Consider the following 18,450-nt stretch of genomic DNA (forward strand, 5'->3'; position numbering starts at 1 on the left):
GACACTGAGATCCAGCACCAAGGGCCTTCTGGCTGTTCCCTCATTGCGAGAAGTGAGGTTACAGGGAACCAGGCAGAGGGCCTTCTCGGGAGTGGCGCCCACCCTGTGGAACACCCTTCAGATGTGAAGGAAATAAGTAGCTATCCTAGCTTTAAAAGACATCTGAAGGCAGCCCTGTTCAGGGAAGTTTTTAATATTTAACGCTGTATTGTTTTTAATACTTGATTGGGAGCCGCCCAGAGTGGCTGGGGAAACTCAGCCAGATGGGTGGGGTATAAATAATAAATTATTATTATTATTATTATTATTATTATTATTATTATTATTTCCCCAGAGCTGCCCCAGCATCTCTCATCCTAACAGACAGTCGGTTCGAGAATCCGCAAAGCTGCCATCAAAATCTCTTCTTACTTTAGCTTTGGCTTAGGAGTACTGAGGACGCTGTCATCATCTTCCATGTCAGGGCCGCTGTCACTAGGATTTTCTATATCAAGTGTATCATAGAGAAGGTCTAGGTCTTCTTCTACTTCTGGGACATGGTCAGCTGGATCCTGCTCAGAATCCAAAACCTAGATAGAAAAGCACAAGCAGCATAAAAGTGTGTTAAATGGAGGCTTCCTTGAAATGCAAATATCATCTTGGTCATTAATTGCATTCAAGTATTTATATCTAGGCCCTCTTCACAAGTCCATACACAGACAATTAGAGACCAAGTATGAAGAGACCAAGTCCTGCCTCTCTGTTGCATTCTTGTTGCTCAGCTCAACTGCTTTTCTCATGTTGGTGCTGATCTTCTGCAGCAGGAAGCCTTCTCCACTCATATTTATTTATTTAAAAGCATACATAGTAAAGGTAAAGGGACCCCTGACCGTTGGGTCCAGTCGTGGACGACTCTGGGGTTGTGGCACTCATCTCGCTTTATTGGCCGAGGGAGCCGGCGTACAGCTTCCGGGTCATGTGGCCAGCATGACTAAGCTGCTTCTGGCAAACCAGAGCAGCGCACGGAAATGCCATTTACCTTCCCGCCGGAGCGGTACCTATTTATCTACTTGCACTTTGACGTGCTTTCAAACTGCTAGGCTGGCAGGAGCAGGAACCGAGCAACGGGAGCTCACCCCGTTGTGGGGATTCGAACCGCCAACCTTCTGATCAGCAAGCCCCTTTTGGGGGGGGGGAGATGGAGGCGGGAGGGCTCCCAGACCCCGGTAGAGCTTCGCACCTCCTTCCCTAAGCCGGTCAAACACTTCCCAGGCTTGGGGAAGTAGGCACGAGGCTCTGACAGGATCCTGGAGCCCAATGCTTCCTTCCCAAAGCCAGGCAGTAAAGTACTGAGAGCACAGAAAAAGGTATGGCATTGCAGCAAGTCATTTAATATTCATGCATCATGGAATAACTGTATGCCAAGATCTTAATGAAGTTCCAATAAAACATGTAATTGTCTTACATGTAATTGTTTTTCCTGGCCTGGAGGAAATGTTTCAGCCAGGGCAACTGCCCAGAATATCGGCACCTTTTTTCTAGGAACAAAGCATTGTGTATAACGATTTAAAAGTGGTATAGGCTCCCTGTGAGATTTAGCCCCCTCATATGGGGAGTTTTCACAACAGTGAAGGCATGTTGTCCAGCAAATCATTCTTTCCTGTCAGTGAGCCAGCTCTTGCCCAGGCCTTGATGGTCTCCCATTGTCCACTGGAGAAGATTCCATCTGTGTTCCTGCAAGAGGAGACACTAAGACACCAAGCCCCCCAAGCTATGTTTTACTGTGAGTTTTGGTATCTGTGTCTTGCCTTTTTATTGTTCTTTGTATCGCGTTGCATGATTGTTTTACCTTTCAGCAGGAGGCAAAATGTCACTTAAGAGGCAACACAGAAGCCTCCAGAAGTGGTGACATTTTTTGTGCCTTAATTGAAGTGGGAACATAATGAGATCCCCACTTGGTGTCCATTTGGTGGTGTCCGTAGAAAAACCTTTCAGATGATTACAAATGGCACCTTTCCTAATAAAACTGGATACCCTCTGATGTATTGGCAATTCCAGACAGCCGATTTCAAAGTTCACATTTGGGGTGATGGCTGCAGCCTTTGCACCGTGAAAATAAATTCTGTTTGAGTGGTAAGTGGGTATAGAGACATTTTTTGGTGAGTCTAAGAAGCTAAATGAAACAAAACCGGCGTTGCCACCAAGATGTGATCAGGATCTAGCTTGTGAAATCTTGATGCAGCTTGCAAAGTACCAGGGAGATAATGTTCCCCAAGCACAAATTGTGTAACTATATGCAGGAACGGGTTTTATAATTCATTTTCCAAGTTTACAATGATAATATATTGATTGTTGTCCTTTAAAATATCTGTACACTGCTCAAACTTATTTTGCAGGAAATGGCATCATCGTTTTCAAAAGAATTTTTGCTCCAAACGTTTATTCTTTGTTTTATATGATCCCCGCCCTCAGGTAATTGCACAAATTACTTTGTTGTCTTGGTAAGTACATCGGGCATATCTGTTGGGTAAGAAAACAAGTTCTGCCTTAAGCAAGTGTTACAAATAACAGGGTTTTTTTATGAGAGGCAGAAGCCTGGGCAGAAGTTACTTTCAGAAGTTACCAGGGCCCATATTTCGTTGTGCGAGATACAGGCAAAATAACTTAGGACATTTTACAGAAACAGAGGGCGAGAGCCAGGCTACGTTACCTGGACTCAGGTCCCACTGAAATCAATGGGACAGATCTATCCTGATGTTTCATTGATTTCAATGGAAGTCAAGTTCACCCCTACAAAGAAAGCAGGACAGCGAGACCGCTAAAGTTCATAAAAGAATTAAGGTGCTTTCACATGAAACAGTAAGTTGGTAAATGGCACCTCGGCCATTGTATTTTATTTATTAAAAATAATTTGTAAGTGGCGGAATGTTTCAAAAACACTGATCACTCACATTATACAAAAATAATGTTTTTGTGCTCTTAAGTTTCCCCTGTTAGCCTATTGCAGTTTAGCAGAGACCTAAGTACAGAAGGTTACTCAGACCATTCAGTTTCGGCAATGACATTAACGCTCATGTAGAAGGCTAACAAAGCTTCACATGCAAAAGGCAGTATTTGCCAGATCATTAAAATCAGACAGGTAAACTAGGGGGTACATTGCCGCCATTTTAAGCCTTGGTGTGAAACCTCGGGAGTGCAGAACCTCAGCCCCAGAGACTAAAGCCTCTTTATCTGGCCCTTGGAACTTTGCCCAGGTCACACGGCACAGCTTCCTCAAGTTCCATTCCTTGGCTGGAATGAAGGATGAATGCATGGGGGTGTGTGCAGAAATGCCCAGCTGAATGCAGCCTATTGTGCAAAAACAAGAGTAACATCTGTTGCGGCATTTGCTTTTGCCTCCATCCCTGCCCATCACGGTCCCCAAGAAGAAATTCAGCCCTTGAGATGATAAAGGTTTCCAACCCCTGCTGCGAAAAGAGGTTCTGCGTTTCTGAGGAAAGTGCCCTTAGCCTGATGGATAATGCAAAACCCATGCAGAATTTAAGGAAGTTGCTGGAGACAGCAACCACAGACAGCTTACCTCGTCAGATACTTTAAATCGTCTCAACAGGGCCACTACTTTTTGCTTGAAGTTTTGCTGCTGTAAAGGTAAATGACTGCAATCAATACAACACTACAGCACACAATCTCTGTGTGTCGAAGCACAGCGCCACGACAAACCATGCACCATTTATTCTCAGTCAATAAGTGCAAATAGCTTACAAAAGGCAGGCCACGGCTGTTGCTCATTCATCTGAGGGACTGTTTAAATTCCATCCCAACTAGGAATTGGGCCAGAATTTCCGGTTCAGCTAGGACAGCCAGTTCCAGATCCATACTGGAAAGAGCGTGCAAACTGATGTCTCTGTGTTGGCAGAGATGTCTCATATTCCTCTAGTGCAATGACATAGCTGGCCACTCATTGCCCTGGAGGCCTGAGGACAAGCCCACAGAGGACTAGCACAATCTCCCTTGTTTTGCTTGGATTCCACCATTCACTTTGCAGTTTTAGTGGAGTAGGATTAAATAATTCCTGATAAGCAACTTTTTTTTCACTTTTTTGCCGAGAAGCCAATGAGCTCTTCTCACTCCTGATCTCCAATCACGTATATTCAACCCTAGAACTCTTTGCCACTAGAAATGTCTAACAGTTGTATTAGTTTGTTAGGAACAGTTAGCTCTGCATTTCATCCAAAGCCAGCTCCATTAACACAAATCTTTAACATATATATATTTTTTTTACTCTTAACACAAGATTAAAAACAAGTAATTACAGAAAATGGAGACTTTTTTAATCAGAACACAGTTTTCCACAAACTGACTCTGCAACAAAATCTGCAATCCGTGGCACATAGATGATGTCTGAAGAATATAGGTTGTATTTTTGCGTGGGGACATGGCACTAAGTTACCCCTCTAGATGTCTGAGTGTCTACCCCAAATAATCAATAAATAAATTCCAAAACAATTGGAGTGCACATAAATATAAATGCTAGACTGCTAGCAATGTGTATGGGAGGAGAAAGAGGATTCAACACAATGGATCAGCCACACATCTCCCTTGCCAGGGGCCTTGTATAAAGAACACAAATCCCGCCAGGGACAAAGATTTAAGATGTACCTGGGTGAGAAATACTCTTGTCAAGCCTCCTGGGGGGGGGGGGGAGAAAGGGCCATGCAACAAGGGCAGCCAGAGGCATATACAGAGTACAGAAACACTTGTGCCTTTTGGTATAGAATGTAGTTGGGAAGCAAGAAGAGAAGAGTTTGGATTTGATATCCCGCTTTATCACTCCCCTTCAGGAGTCTCAAAGCGGCAAATATTCTCCTTTCCCTTCCTCCCCCACAACAAACACTCTGTGAGGTGAGTGGGGCTGAGAGACTTCAGAGAAGTGTGACTGGCCCAAGGTCACCCAGCAGCTGCAGGTGGAGGAGCGGAGACGCGAACCTGGTTCCCCAGATTACGAGTCCACCGCTCTTAACCACTACACCACACTGGCTCTCAAGCAAGAGGCAAGACTTCAAGCCCCGCCAAGTGAAAGAGGGGAATGGCTTTTATATGCTTGTGAAAATACCATTTGTGTCAAAGGCATAAAAGAAGGAGATCCTAACTTGAACCCATACAGCAAATGCAACGCAACAGCTCCCTAAGCCAGTGCCAGTTTTACGTATAAGCTAAACAAGCTATAGCTTAGGGTCCCATTCTCTTGGGGGACCCCCCAAAAAATAAAGGAAAAAACTGGGTGCACATTTCCAAAATATAAGATAAAAAAACAAATAAAATAAAACCTACATACAGCAACAGTGTTTTGTGTTGGTGTAGGCTCCTTTTGGTATATGTGAATGGCTTTAGATACCTATTAGGTCCATAAATTACCATATAGCATATATTCAACACAAAAAACAGCGACAAGTTGTTGTTGACAAAGGGCTCCATTACCTTCAGTAGTTGAGGGCCTCATCAAACCTAAATCCGGCCCTGCCCTAAGCCACTCGGCTGTAGGAACAGATATTAATCAAATACATATGGGGGATTTCTCTTTCCCCCCCAAGTCCAAGATCCAGTCTTAAGGTACCAGAAGTAGCATGGTTGCAGAAGAAACTCTAGCCTGTGAGAACAGTCATGTTTTTGTTTTGTTTTTCCAGGCTAGAGGCCTGTACTTCAAATCCAGGCCACAAGCCGGTAGTTGTCTCCATGTATCCAGATGTGTCAGAGTGTGAGCCAAGACTCATCAAGCCCACTGACTAAGCTCAAAAACGTTTCTTTGGAACGCTGAAAGCTCCCCTGAATGTGCCCTATAGACAGAAAAGGTGCAAAGGGCACCTTGTTATCGCCATACTCTTTGGAAGGAGGAAGCTATTACTGAATCAGGCTCATCTTTAATAAAAATTTCCAGAGGGGTAAGTGTGCTACCCCAGCGCCGTGGGCCTTCTGGCAGTTCCCTCGCTGCGAGAAGCCAAGTTACAGGGAACCAGGCAGAGGGCCTTCTCGGTAGTGGCGCCCTCCCTGTGGAACGCCCTCCCACCAGATGTCAAAGAGAAAAACAACTACCAGACTTTTAGAAGACATCTGAAGGCAGCCCTGTTTAGGGAAGCTTTTAATGTTTTATAGGCTATTGTATTTTAACATTTTGTTGGAAGCCGCCCAGAGTGGCTGGGGAAACCTAGCCAGATGGGCGGGGTATAAACAATAAATTTATTATTATTATTATTATTATTACTATTATTATTATTATTATTATTAAAGCAGGACGCGACATGTGCCTCAAATGATCAGACTTGGCTATGAAGCACCCCAAATGACCTTGGGTCAATCGCTCCGACCTAGCCCCCCTTCAAGGCAATGGCAGATGAAATGAGAGGGGGCAATTTTTGTATGCCCTCTTGGGCTCCTTGGAAGAAGGTCAGAACAAAAAGGCAATCTCAGTCCACCAAAACAAAGGTTTCCTCTGCTTACATTACTCCCCTGTCATGCATGCAACCACCCGAGTCACTTTTAGCTGCTTCTTACTTGTTATAATGCTGTTCTGTATGCTTTACACTCAAAGCGGTTCACAACAAAGCACGACCAAACAAAAATATGAATACAACTACTGTGGCTTTGTATTCGTCCAAACCTCATGCCATATCTAGTCCACTCTTTCACTCTGGGCAGACACTTGGTCCCAATCCACATCAATGTTAGTAAAATTAATTTCCACCAACCCTGGTTATGGATGCTGTTCTTACTATCGATCTCCACTGCTTCTTTGGCTTTCCCAACTCATACTCATCATCATCCAAATCCTGAAGAAAAAGAAACGTTTGTTATGATCATCAACAAAGGTCAAATGAGGGGAATAGGGGTGTTACAGCATCAAGGCAGACGGAATGCCTTGCAAGCCTTTTTTTAATTAATTAAAATGTATGCAAACATACACTAAGCTGTCCCAACTGTTAACAGATTTAAGGCAAACAGATCCTACAACACTAATTCTGTTACCACACCAGCGGCAGCTACAAGCCCAATTCAAAGTGCTGGTTTTGACATAAACCCCTTTAAAGCTCAGCACCTCGATATCTTCTGGATATGGACCGGAGGAACCTAGCAAGACCTTCAGATCTTCATTGGAGACCCAGGTTGCTTCTTTGAGGGTGATTCAGGGGATCAACTTCCTTAGAATCAACCATCAAGGAGCATCAACGACCAACTGAAGGAGTGGACTAGGGATTTCAAAGGATTGCCAGCAACGAGGGACAATAAAAATTTCCCCAAGTCATAAGAAAACCATTTGGATCCAACATCTTGTGGGCTGGGAAATCCTAATAAGTCCTTCAGTTTCTCTTTGAAGCTGCTCTAGTAGGCTATCAAGTGGCTAAATGTTTTGAATAAAATACAGTGGTACCCCGCAAGACGAATGCCTCGCAAGACGGAAAACTCGCTAGACGAGTTTTCCGTTTTGGAGGTGCTTCGTAAAATGAATTTCCTATGGGCTTGCTTCGCAAGACGACAATGTCTTGCGAGTTCCTGCTGGTTTTTTTTCCTTTCCCCCCCTTTTTCTAAGCCGCTAAGCCGCTTATCAGCTAATCCGATCAGCAGATAAGCCGCTAAAAGCCGCTAATAGCGCTAATCCGCTAATCCGTCAATGGGCTTGCTTCGCAAGACGAAAAAACCGCTAGACGGAGAGAATCACAGAACGGATTCTTTTCGTCTTGCGAGGCACCACTGTAAATGAATGAAATAATCGGGTCCGCTCCCTTGCATTTATGACTTTTAAGATAATTACAAAGGGCTTATTTGCTTAGACACTACCTGTCCCTGAACAGCGTCATCACTGGCTTCTTGTTCTGAAGAGAAGCTTTCATATTCCTCTTCGGAATAGTTGTCTGAAAGAAGAATGATACAGAAGCAATTGGATTATGCTCTTACTAAAAACACCAACTGCACATTGGTTTAAAGGCAAACCAGGAAGAAAACTGCAAGGGCCGTTATGGCAATTTCACAGTTGTGGTTCGAGGACCCGACCCCCGCGATGTGAAATAAATACACAAGGACACGTGATATAAGGTTAATGGGCAAGAAAAGGCAACAACTTTATTGATTACAGCAGTGAAAAGGTATTGGCTTAGGCATTGGATGTCTAAAACAAGGGGGGTTTATTCACCAGTAGGTGGAGCCTGTTGATGCTAATCCAACTATAGGCTCTCCCCTGATGTCACCGGGGGTCGTGCCATGGCCTCCCGCCAAGCAGGCATCGGACAGAGTACACGACCGCCAGATTCCTTTAACGGAATACCCAAAAATTGAAGGCATAGGCAATGGCCACACCCAGCCCTTCGACACACCACAACACATTATTCCAATGCCTAACCTACCCACCAATACCACAAAAAGTTGTGACGATTGCTACGAGGTAGGCGAAAAAACCAAAAAGCCTAATGCCAAATGGGAAAATTCTTACCAGGCCCCCTAGACAACCAGGGCGACCAACCTAAGGTCCATAGCAAGGCCAAAGAACAAACACCCTGAGCTAGAAGGGAGTGGAGAGTGGGTGACTCGCGACGAGAGGACGGAGAAGAATGAGGCCGAGGAGAGGCTGGCACTGCTGCAAAAGGCTGCTGAACACACCCCCTCGAAGGCACCTGGTTGGATGCCTGCCGAGGGGGCGTGGGCGCCAGCCAGGTGAGAGGAGGAGGCAGGGGGCTAATGCCCCCTGCTGGGGGCGGTGCTCGGGCTCCCACCCACAACCACTCCCCTCTCTTCCAGGGAGGAGAGTCTTTGTTGTTTTCTGGTCTTCTGGTTTTAATCTTCTTATTAAAACCATCTGAAGACGGCAAAGTCAGGAACTGCAAGAGTTGGGGGGGAGAGCTTTGGGGAAACTTCGATCCTGGCCTTTACTCAGTTCTAGCAGAGTGAAAGCAGTCTGCGTACAATTTGGACTGAATTCAGAGAATGATGCTACTAAAGTTATGGTACTCTCTCTTGAAAATGGAAGGTCCTAGAGAAGGAGATTGGGATACAATTGCAAATACAGAAGAGGAAGTCCGGAGAAAAAATATGGTTGACATTAAGCAATAACAATAGCAATGATGGAACCTATCTTGGACTTTTTGTGGGGGAAAGAAATGAAAGATTCTGAGACATCTTGACTTAAAAGAAATATTGTTTAACAGAAAGTGGAAAAGATGGATATTAGCATGGACTTTTACAGTTCTGGAGATACCTGCAGACTTGATTTTCTGGCTCATGTGTATAGCACTGTCTTCTTGGTCTATTGGTTGGCTGGACAGTGAGAAGATCCATATCTCTGCTACTTTGACTGCAGTTTCCTTGAGGCTGCTGAAAAGGTTCAAAACTTGGCCTCCTTCTTTTGGGTGCTGCAACACCTACAAGACACAATGTCTGAGAGAGAGCGTGCTTACAAGTTAACACCCTATTTCTTACCCACTTTATGTTTGTTGTCAGAAAACTGGGGTTGGCTTTTACGGCCCAAGTCCCCAAGTCCCTACAAGTCCGCTATCGGTCAGAGATAAACACAACTTCTGAAAGAACCTTAGCAATGCTTTTGCAATGCAACCTTACAGAAGACCAGAAAAAAAGTATGTTAACACCCTATATATTAGTGACCTATACAGAGGGGCACCTACCTCCACCATGTTCACAGATCCCATTGCCAAAGTTTTGTAACCCAGAATTGTTCTGTTTTTATACCGTTTCCTCCTCTGAAGCATGATCTGAAGTTTGTTGCCTTCTCTTTTCAAGAAATGAGGATACTGCAAATAAAACATGTAAAGGTTTAATAATAATAATAATAATAATAATAATAATAATAATAATAATAATTTATTTATACCCCGCCCTTCCCAGATTAAAAACCGGGCTCAGGGCGGCTAACAGCAAATAAAACCATTGATTAAAATGTGACTTAAAAACAGTATAAAACAGCATAAAATACAACATAAAATGCAGCATCAATATCAATAAAATTCAAAAATTCAGGGGTCATACTAGGGCTAATTGGCCAAGTTGGTCCTACTAGGGCCAGCAAGGAGACCAGGGAAGAATTTAAATGTGGAGTCCCAGAAAGGGTTTCTTCATAGAAGAGGAAAGGGGAAAGGGAAGAGAGGATCAGGCTAATTCAAATTGAAGGCCAGGCAGAATAGCTCTGTCTTACAGGCCCTGCGGAAGGAGATCAAGTCCTGCAGGGCCCTAGTCTTGTGGGACAGAGCATTCCACCGGGTCAGAGTCAGCACTGAAAAAGCCCTGGCCCTGGAGGAGGATAATCTGGCTTCCTTAGGGCCCGGGACTTTCAAGCTATTATGGACCTTAGGGTCCTCTGCGGGGCATACCAGGAGAGGCAGTCTCATAAGTACGAGGGTCCTAGGCTGCATAAACAGGAGGATATTAACGTCACCTTCTCAAGGAAGGACCTGGAAAGGCTGTCAAGTGGCCTCTAAGAACCCCGAGATGAATGACACTAGACTTTAATATTATTAGACCCTTCACAGAAAGAAGAATTGGGCAAGGAACAAGCCTAAAACACAGAATCTCTTGAAAAAGCAACATATTGTTACTTTTATTGGCTGGTTTTGTACCATATCGAACCACAGCTACTGGGATATAGTGCTGCTAAATAATACTGCACAGGAATTTGATGGAAGAGGTTGGGAGATGAATCAGCAGCCATAAATGAAAGCTGGTTCTCCACCTATAAAGAAATAAAAAAAGTGGATCCCACTTTCCTAAAGAGTAGACAGAGTACTTTGTATCCTGATCAGACTGGATGATAAATTAGTTCACTAATTTATTAATTACATTTACATCCCACCCTTCCTTATCTAACAAGCATTTTGTTTAGAATATACGGCTCATTTGATCTTGCAACCACCGATAAAAACTTTGCCCCTGCTAGTTGTTGTTGTTATTATTATTATTATTATTATTATTATTATTAAACTGGTAGGCCTTGTCTGGATTCTAGCCTGTGTTTCATTTGTTTGTGCCAAAGGCCGAAGAAAGCTGGAACCCCTGCTCTTAATTCTTCCACAACACCCTACCTATCCCAAGGCAAGCTTCTAGTCTCTTCCACCTCTACAATACCGTGGGAAATCAGATGAAGCAACGAGTCATTTTTTCATTTCGGTTTTTAAAAATATGTCCTAAATTAAGTTGCTTACAGTAAGGGGCAGGAGGGAAATATTAAGGATTCCTACATTACCTGCAGGGAAAAGCTCAGAGCAAGTTCTGTTTCCACGTGCCCACTAGAATGCAGCATAATTTCATGAGACCGCAATATTCGTTTTGAACCCTGCACAGAAAAAGGAAAACAGATCAGCTATTGTTAGTCAATAATTACAGATTTGTAGAAAGTGTCACTACAGACCAGGGAAGGGCAACAGCGGCTTCCAGCTGTTGTTTGATGACCTCTTCCACTGTCCGTGACTATTGGCCATACTGGCCACAACAGCTGCAGAGGCACTGACCCCCCCCCACTCTTCCCACAGACTAATGTCCAAGTTAATGCAATTACTGGGCTATCAAGGGCCAGAGCACACAGAAACACCATTTACCTTCCCACAACAGTGGTACCTATTTATCTATTATTATTATTATTATTATTATTATTATTATTATTATTATTATTATTACCCCACCCATCTGGCTGGGCTTCCCCAGCCACTCTGGGCGGCTTCCAACAAAATATTAAAATACAGTAATGCATCAAACATTAAAAGCTTCCCTAAAGAGAGTTGCCTTCAGATGTCTTCTAAAAGTCTGGTAGTTGTTGTTCTCTTTGACATCTGGTGGGAGGGTGTTCTACAGGATGGGTGCCACTACCGAGAAGGCCCTCTGCCTGGTTCCCTGTAACTTGGCTACTTGCACTGGCATGCTTTCGAACTGCTAGGTTGGCAGGAGCTGGGACCTGACCCCGTCACGCGAATTCGAACCGCTGACCTTCCGATCCGCAATCCCAAGAGCAGGCATAGGCAAACTCAGCCCTCTAGATGCTTTTGGGACTGCAATTCCCATCATCCCTGACCACTGGTCCTGTTAACTAGGGATCATGGGAGTTGTAGTCCCAAAACATCTGGAGGGCCGAGTTTGCCTATGCCTGCCCAAGAGGCTCAGTGGTTTAGACCACATCGCCACCAGGACCGTCTTTAGCATATGCGCTGGCGGGGTGCAAAGATCCACCCAGCGCCCCCAAATTTAGTTAACTTTGCACGCACGGCGTCGTTGAGAATGACATGCGCCGTCGTTGAGTCTGAGAAGCACCGCCATTGTGAATGACAAACACCACCGCTGGCGCAGCGCGGCTTTGGTAAGTGAGCACACAAAGTCGAAAGTCCTTTAGTGAAACAGTAGGTATACATTTCGGTAATACCTAGGTATATATGTATTTTGTTTTTCTAGCTTGATCAAAATTATTTATTATTTCATAACCGGTAGATAGTTAAGAGCATAGGCAGTGGGTGCCCCACACCTCTCGCACTCCCGGGTAAAGACGTCCCTGAGCGTTCCTTTCATGAACGGCATAACACCTAGTTAAGATTATGTGAACAGCTTTGTTTCAAGAATTGATATAAATTAGCATCAATTCTGTATCAATAGATTTCTCAGTACCCATTTGTAGCACAGTATATTAATGAAACCGTTTTTTCTCACTAATAAATCACACTACTCCCAAAAAATAGTATATTACAATAGTATAATAAATCACACAACTCCCAATAAATAGTATATTAGCAGCTCAATTGTAAAGCACCTCATTAGCTTATTATACCCAGCGAGGCTTGCATTACCTGCATTTTGACTGCAATTACCACAGAAATGAGATCTTTATCCAATTCTTTCAATACAATCAGTTTCTTCAAAGTCAAGCTGCACAACCTGCAAATTAAAAACGAAACAAAACCTGTGGTATTGGGGGGAAATAACTTAGGGATTGGGGAACTGGGCCAAAACTAAAAATCAATTTCACGATTTAATATCATCAGCAAACAGGGTTACTGCACTGACCACCCCTAACTCTAGATTGTTTATGAAAGAGCTAAAAAGCACAGGTTGCTATATTGATCCTGTGGGACTCCACTTTCTATTATCCATTTATCCCTGCTTCCTTAACCAGGTCCTGATCCACAAGAGGTACTGATTCCTTCTTGTTCCATGCCTGCTAAGCTTATTGACTCAGCAAGGTATTTTTTTCAGAAGGTTGTGGTTTTTTTTAAATGTCCAAGTGCACTGTGTCACCTGGGTCACCTCTATTATGAATGGCCACTATTTTTGGCTAGCTGACAATGATGGCTTAGTCACACGAACCTCACTCACCATCTGGATGAGAAAGCAGAGGAGCAATAAGTACCATGACAGGAGGCCAGTCCTTCCAGAAGCGAGAGGCAGAGTAGCAGCACTCACTGTGGTCACCAACGGCGATGCCCACAACTGGAGGTAGCCATAGAGCGAGTTGTCCCTGATGGTGCATCTCCTCAAAAGCTGCATTTTCCCATTATTTATGTTAAGTGTCAAATTAATATGTTTAATTTCATAATGTGAAGATCTAAGGATGTTAAAGTTAAATTTTACAAGAACTGTGATTTGGAAAACCGCTAAAAGGATATGCAACGAAATTCAACCAAGGGGAAGCGAGGAAGTCACTTAACAAGGTTAATAAGTGTAATTTTCAATAAGGTTATGATTTATGTTTGTTTGCCTTACGTGTTTGTTTGTTTATAATGTTGTGGAAACCAATAAAAAAAAATTGGGGGGAAAAAGAAAGGTGCATTTTCCCCAGGAGGAGCAGATAAGTTTGAAATGAGCTGCTTCAGGGACCTCCATGGGGGCAGTCGAATTTCATACCAGTTTCAGAGCAATCAAGGGTAGTTTCCTATTGCAGCACCGGGGAGATCTTCCCCATGCACAGAACAGAGAGCAGCCAGAAAGGAAGAAGCATGAGAGAGCACCTGATCACCACCCTCTCTCTTGGTCTGCGGGCCAAACTACTGTGATATTTTATTTACAACACTACATGTCACCTTAACTGCCGTGAACGCAGCTGCTGACATGCTCCCTTTTTTTGCTATATAAATGGCAGCGACGGGGCAAGCCGGAGCATCCCTCGTTCTCCCTTCTGCAGCTGGAAAAAAGGGCTCTTTGCTTTCCGAAGGAGGGCTCTGCCGTTGTCAGCAGCAGTTTGCCTTGCAATGCAAAGAGCGAGGAAGCGGCTGGGGTGGACAGGGAGAGGGGAAGGCTTCCAACCAGTGGCGTAGCGTGGGTTGTCAGCACCTGGCAGTGGCGTAGCGTGGGGGGTGCAGGGGGGGCCGGCCGCACCAGGCGCAACATCTGGGGGTTAGGGTGCGCAAATCCATGGGTTATGGGGCGCAAATCCACAGGTTAGGGGGCGCAAATTACTTGCCTTGCCCCGGGTGCTGACAACCCACGCTATGCCACTGGCACCCGGGGAAAGGCAAGTAATTTGCGCCCCCTAACCCGTGGATTTTAGTAGGGGCAGAGAGCTGCGAGTGCGAGGCCCCCCCCCAGATGGTGTGGCTGGCCCCCCCTGCACCCCCACGCTACGCCACTGCTTCCAACCCCCAGGCTGCCAGCCCCAGGCTTTTCCCGCAGGGTATCCCCGTAAGGCGCCGCGCCCGGCTGCCTTCACACGACCACCGCGCCGGCCCCGAGGCGGGACTCACCTGGGGACGCAGCTGGGGCCGGAGCCGTCCACCTCCCAGGCCGCGAACAGGTTCATGGGCAGCGGGCCGCCCGGCGCCGCCGCCACCCCCCCGCCCGGGGGGCTGCCCGGCCGCCCGCGCGCCTCGGCCGCCATGGCTGGGTCCTGGCTGAGGGGATGCAGCGAGCGGCTCGCCTCTCCGGCCGCCACGGCCCTTCCGCGCCGGCGCAGCAGCCGCGGACCTTCGCCCGGGACGCGCGTGACCGGCCGCGGGGGGGAGGGGCGCCGGGAGGGTGACGTCACAAGAGAGACCCCCCTTCCTCCTGCCCCTCCGAGACGGGAGGGAGGGAGGGAGGGAGGCGGGCGGCGGCGCTGGTTCCGCCGCAGTGCCAGAGGAGCAGAGGGACTGCTGCTGCTGCTGCTGCACCTCGCTCCGCGGGTCTCCCTTCCCTGCGAGACGCCCTTGAGGGATGCAGGGAGGGAGTCGCAAACGCCGCCCCGATGCCGCCTTTGGTTTTGCACTGGGGAGCTCAGGTGCCCGGCCTCCTTGGCTTCCCCGTATTGCATGCCGTGCAAAAAAAATATATAAAAAATAAAAGCACTGTAAACTGAAAAACACATCCGCGAGTTTTATTTATTTTTAATTGGTTTTCACAACATTTTAAACACATAAGACAAACATAAATCATAGCCTTAATGAAAATTTCACTTATTAACATTGTTAAGTGACTTCCTCGCTTCCCCTTGGTTGAATTTCATTGCATGTCCTTTTAACGGTTTTCCAAATCACAGTTATTATAAAATAAACATTAACATCCTTAGATCTTCACCTTATGAAATTAAACATATTAATTCATCACTTAACATAAATAAAATCCTAAGGCAATTAAGTATATGCAAGATGTTTTCAGTTAATTTAACTTAACATATTTAACTAAGTAATCATTAAATTTAATCCACTCTTCCTGCTCCTCCTCCTTCTGGTCGCGGACTCTTCCTGTTAGGTCGGCTAGCTCCGAAAAATCCATCATTTTCATCTGCCATTCTTCTATCCGTGAGTTTTAAGTGCCCCGTGAAGGTTCAGCCAAGGACTGCCTCTTGCAGCTAGGAAAAGCGAGCGCAACTCTGGACCACTGAGCGCCGGATCTTGCTGAAACGGAATTCTTTGCATGCACCCGATTTTTGCAGCAAAAATGCCAACTCTTTGCTGCATCCTGACCAAGGAGGAAGCACGTTTCCCGCTCATCCTCTTCACTGCACGCATCTGCAAAGTGCTAAACACCCACTACGTGTCTTTTGCACCCTTTCAAAGTGGCCAGCGCGGTTCCCTGGATGGAGCGCCGATTCTTCCTTCAAGTGTCCCCCAGGTGGCTTTCGGAGAGGGTCTGACAGCTTCGTGGCGGCGGTGGCGAGAGGGGGCTGTGGGCGGCTACCAGCCCCCACGGAGGCTGCGCCCCACGGAGACGGCTTGCTGGAGTCCAAGAAGGCGAGGGTCGCTCTCCCGCCCGGATCCTGCTTGATGGCATAGCTGTCAGCTTTTCCCTTTTCTTGTGAGGAATCCTATTTGGAATAAGGGAATTTCCCTTTTAAAAAAGGGAAACGTTGACAGCTATGTTCGAGGGTTCCCCACTTGGGGCACCTGCTAAGCGGGCAGCAGGCTGGACTGAGTGGCCCTTTGGCCAGAGCAAACGGCCCCTCGGCTTATGTCTGCTTGTTTTTTTCTTGTTTTTTTAAATAAAATATTTATTAAAGGTTTTAAACAATATAACACCAAACACATAAAACACCATCACCAAAATAAAGAATACACACAGAGCAAAAGAAATACAACATAATTAAATTTCAAAAACCAGATTTCCGTAACCTTCTTTTCAGACTCCCTCACATCCCCCTTTCCTGCGTTCCCGTTTAGAAAGTCGTGTTCAGCAATACTTCACCTTCTCTCAAATCTTGTTTTAATTTGTACCTTTCAAATATTATGTCTCCAATTTTACCCTTTGTTATCAAGTATTTAAGTATTTAAGCTTGACATAATATTAATCAAATTTCATCTTTGGTCTTATAGTTCAGTTATTTTCATACTTCTTTCCGCTAAGTTACTAATGCCAAATTATCTTTCTATCCTGCATCATTCTAGCATTCATACAGTTTACAGTACTTTTGCAAATAGTCCTTAAATTTCTTCCAGTCCTCTTCCACTGTCTCTTCTCCCAGGTCTCGAATTCTGCCAGTCATTTCTGCTAATTCCATGTAGTCTATCAGTTGCATCTGCCATTCTTCCAGGGTGGGCAAATCTTCTGTCTTCCAATGTTTGGCAATAAGTATTCTTGCAGCTGTTGTCGCATACATAAAAAAAAGTTCTATCCTTCTTTAGCACTCTCTGGCCGACAATACCCAAAAGGAAGGCCTCTGGTTTCTTCCTCGGCTTATGTCTGCTTGAAGCACACCAACCCGACCTCCCTTGTCCCTTTCCCGACTGCTCCGTCATAACATCAACATCTTTATTTGTAACTGCCTTTTCCCCCTGGCAGGCACCCCAGGCGGCTTACAGGCGCCTCGTCCCCGCTGCTTGCCGAGCCGCCTTCCTCCCATAGCTGTCAACCGCCCCTTATTCGGCGGGAAACTCCCTTATCCCAGCGCCGTGTCCCGCTGCTGTCCCTTATTGATGATGTCCCTTAAATTTCCCGGGTTTCATGCTCGGGAGGGAAGCAGCCGCTTGGGGTCCTCCACCTTGAGAGAGAGCGCACACGTCTCTCCCTTTCCCCCCTCAGGGGCGCATCGTGAGGAGACGGGTGGCGGCGGGCGGGCAGGCAACCCCTCTTGCGAGACTTCAGCCGCGCTGCCAGGGGAAGCCGGAGGCAGCAGTGGCGGCAGCGGCTGAGGAGGCGGACTGAGGGAGGAGGAAGAGGAGGGGATGGGGAGGGACGCAGAAGGGTGGCACTTCAGCGGCCACCGTGGCGCCGCAACCGCCTCATGCTGGGCTCACGGGCGGGGAAGGGCTGATGGAACTCCTCGCACCAGGACTACGGCAGCCCCAATGTGCTGCTTAGCATCCCCTCCAACCAGTGCAGCATCTTAATGTAGTGATTTCCCCCTCTGCATCCCTTTCATAACTCTATTTTTATAAATCATTTGTCCATCCATCGTTCAAATTTTTACTACAAGTTTTCTGTCAATCCTACCAATGTATGTAACTCTTTCCAATAGCTTTTCTAATAAATTATAAACTTTCCCCATCCTTTATTAAAGAGGTCCTCTTCCCGGTTTCTAATTCTGCCATCTCGACGTCGTTCATCGGTTTTGTCTGCCCCTCTTCTTTGGTGGGCGTTGTAGACCCTTAGGATCATCTAGTCCAACCCCCTGCAAAACACAGTCAGTGGCAGCAAAAGCAGCATGGTTCCATCAGTGCCGGATTTCTGTATAAGCCAAGCCGAAATCCCTTATTTTGGCTGCTGATCCCTTATTTTCGAGGCTGCTGGTTCCTTATTTTCAAAGCTGTAAGTTGACAGCTGTGCTCCCTCCCCGCGACCCGCCTGCTTTCGACTGCTCCCTCCGGCCGCTTCCCAGCCCAGCCCGGCGCTGCTGCAGCAGGGAGTTCCAAGGCTCCCCACGCAGAGCGCTGTGGGCCGTGCGCGCCGTCCTTTCCCCGGCGCCACGGAGAAGCCGACGGCCACAGGGAAGCGGGAGGGCAGCAGCGGAACCCGAGCTCCGGGGGCGCCGCGTTCCGCCCGGGCCTTTAAACCGACCGGAACGGAAGTGGGCCGGAGCATTTCCCCCCACGA

General features: G+C 46.3%; 1 protein-coding gene and 1 long non-coding RNA gene across 9 annotated transcripts in view; both read right to left on the reverse strand.

Annotated features, from left to right (window-relative positions):
• The window catches only part of PACS2 (phosphofurin acidic cluster sorting protein 2), a 52,509-nt gene extending 37,596 nt beyond the window's left edge, over positions 1-14,913 (reverse strand). For 2 of the 8 annotated variants that reach the window (XM_083519161.1, XM_083519167.1), the window contains exons 1-9: positions 14,691-14,847; positions 12,801-12,888; positions 11,216-11,305; positions 9,645-9,770; positions 9,221-9,383; positions 7,810-7,883; positions 6,723-6,803; positions 3,560-3,619; positions 412-569 (exon numbers count right to left, since the gene is read on the reverse strand). In XM_083519161.1, the coding sequence (XP_083375287.1) occupies positions 412-569; positions 3,560-3,619; positions 6,723-6,803; positions 7,810-7,883; positions 9,221-9,383; positions 9,645-9,770; positions 11,216-11,305; positions 12,801-12,888; positions 14,691-14,824 (974 nt within the window). In that variant the 5' untranslated portion in view covers positions 14,825-14,847. Of the gene's footprint in view, positions 1-411; positions 570-3,559; positions 3,620-6,722; positions 6,804-7,809; positions 7,884-9,220; positions 9,384-9,644; positions 9,771-11,215; positions 11,306-12,800; positions 12,889-14,690 lie in introns of all 8 variants that reach the window. The other 6 variants (XM_083519162.1, XM_083519164.1, XM_083519165.1 and 3 more) reach the window with 5 other exon arrangements.
• LOC310714538 overlaps positions 1-18,450 on the reverse strand; it is a 68,080-nt gene that overhangs the window by 37,596 nt on the left and 12,034 nt on the right. The gene's annotated exons all lie outside the window — the stretch shown is intronic.

This window comes from Podarcis liolepis (genome assembly GCF_965112155.1).
Source record: "Podarcis liolepis genome assembly, chromosome: 8".
Taxonomy (NCBI): domain Eukaryota; kingdom Metazoa; phylum Chordata; class Lepidosauria; order Squamata; family Lacertidae; genus Podarcis; species Podarcis liolepis.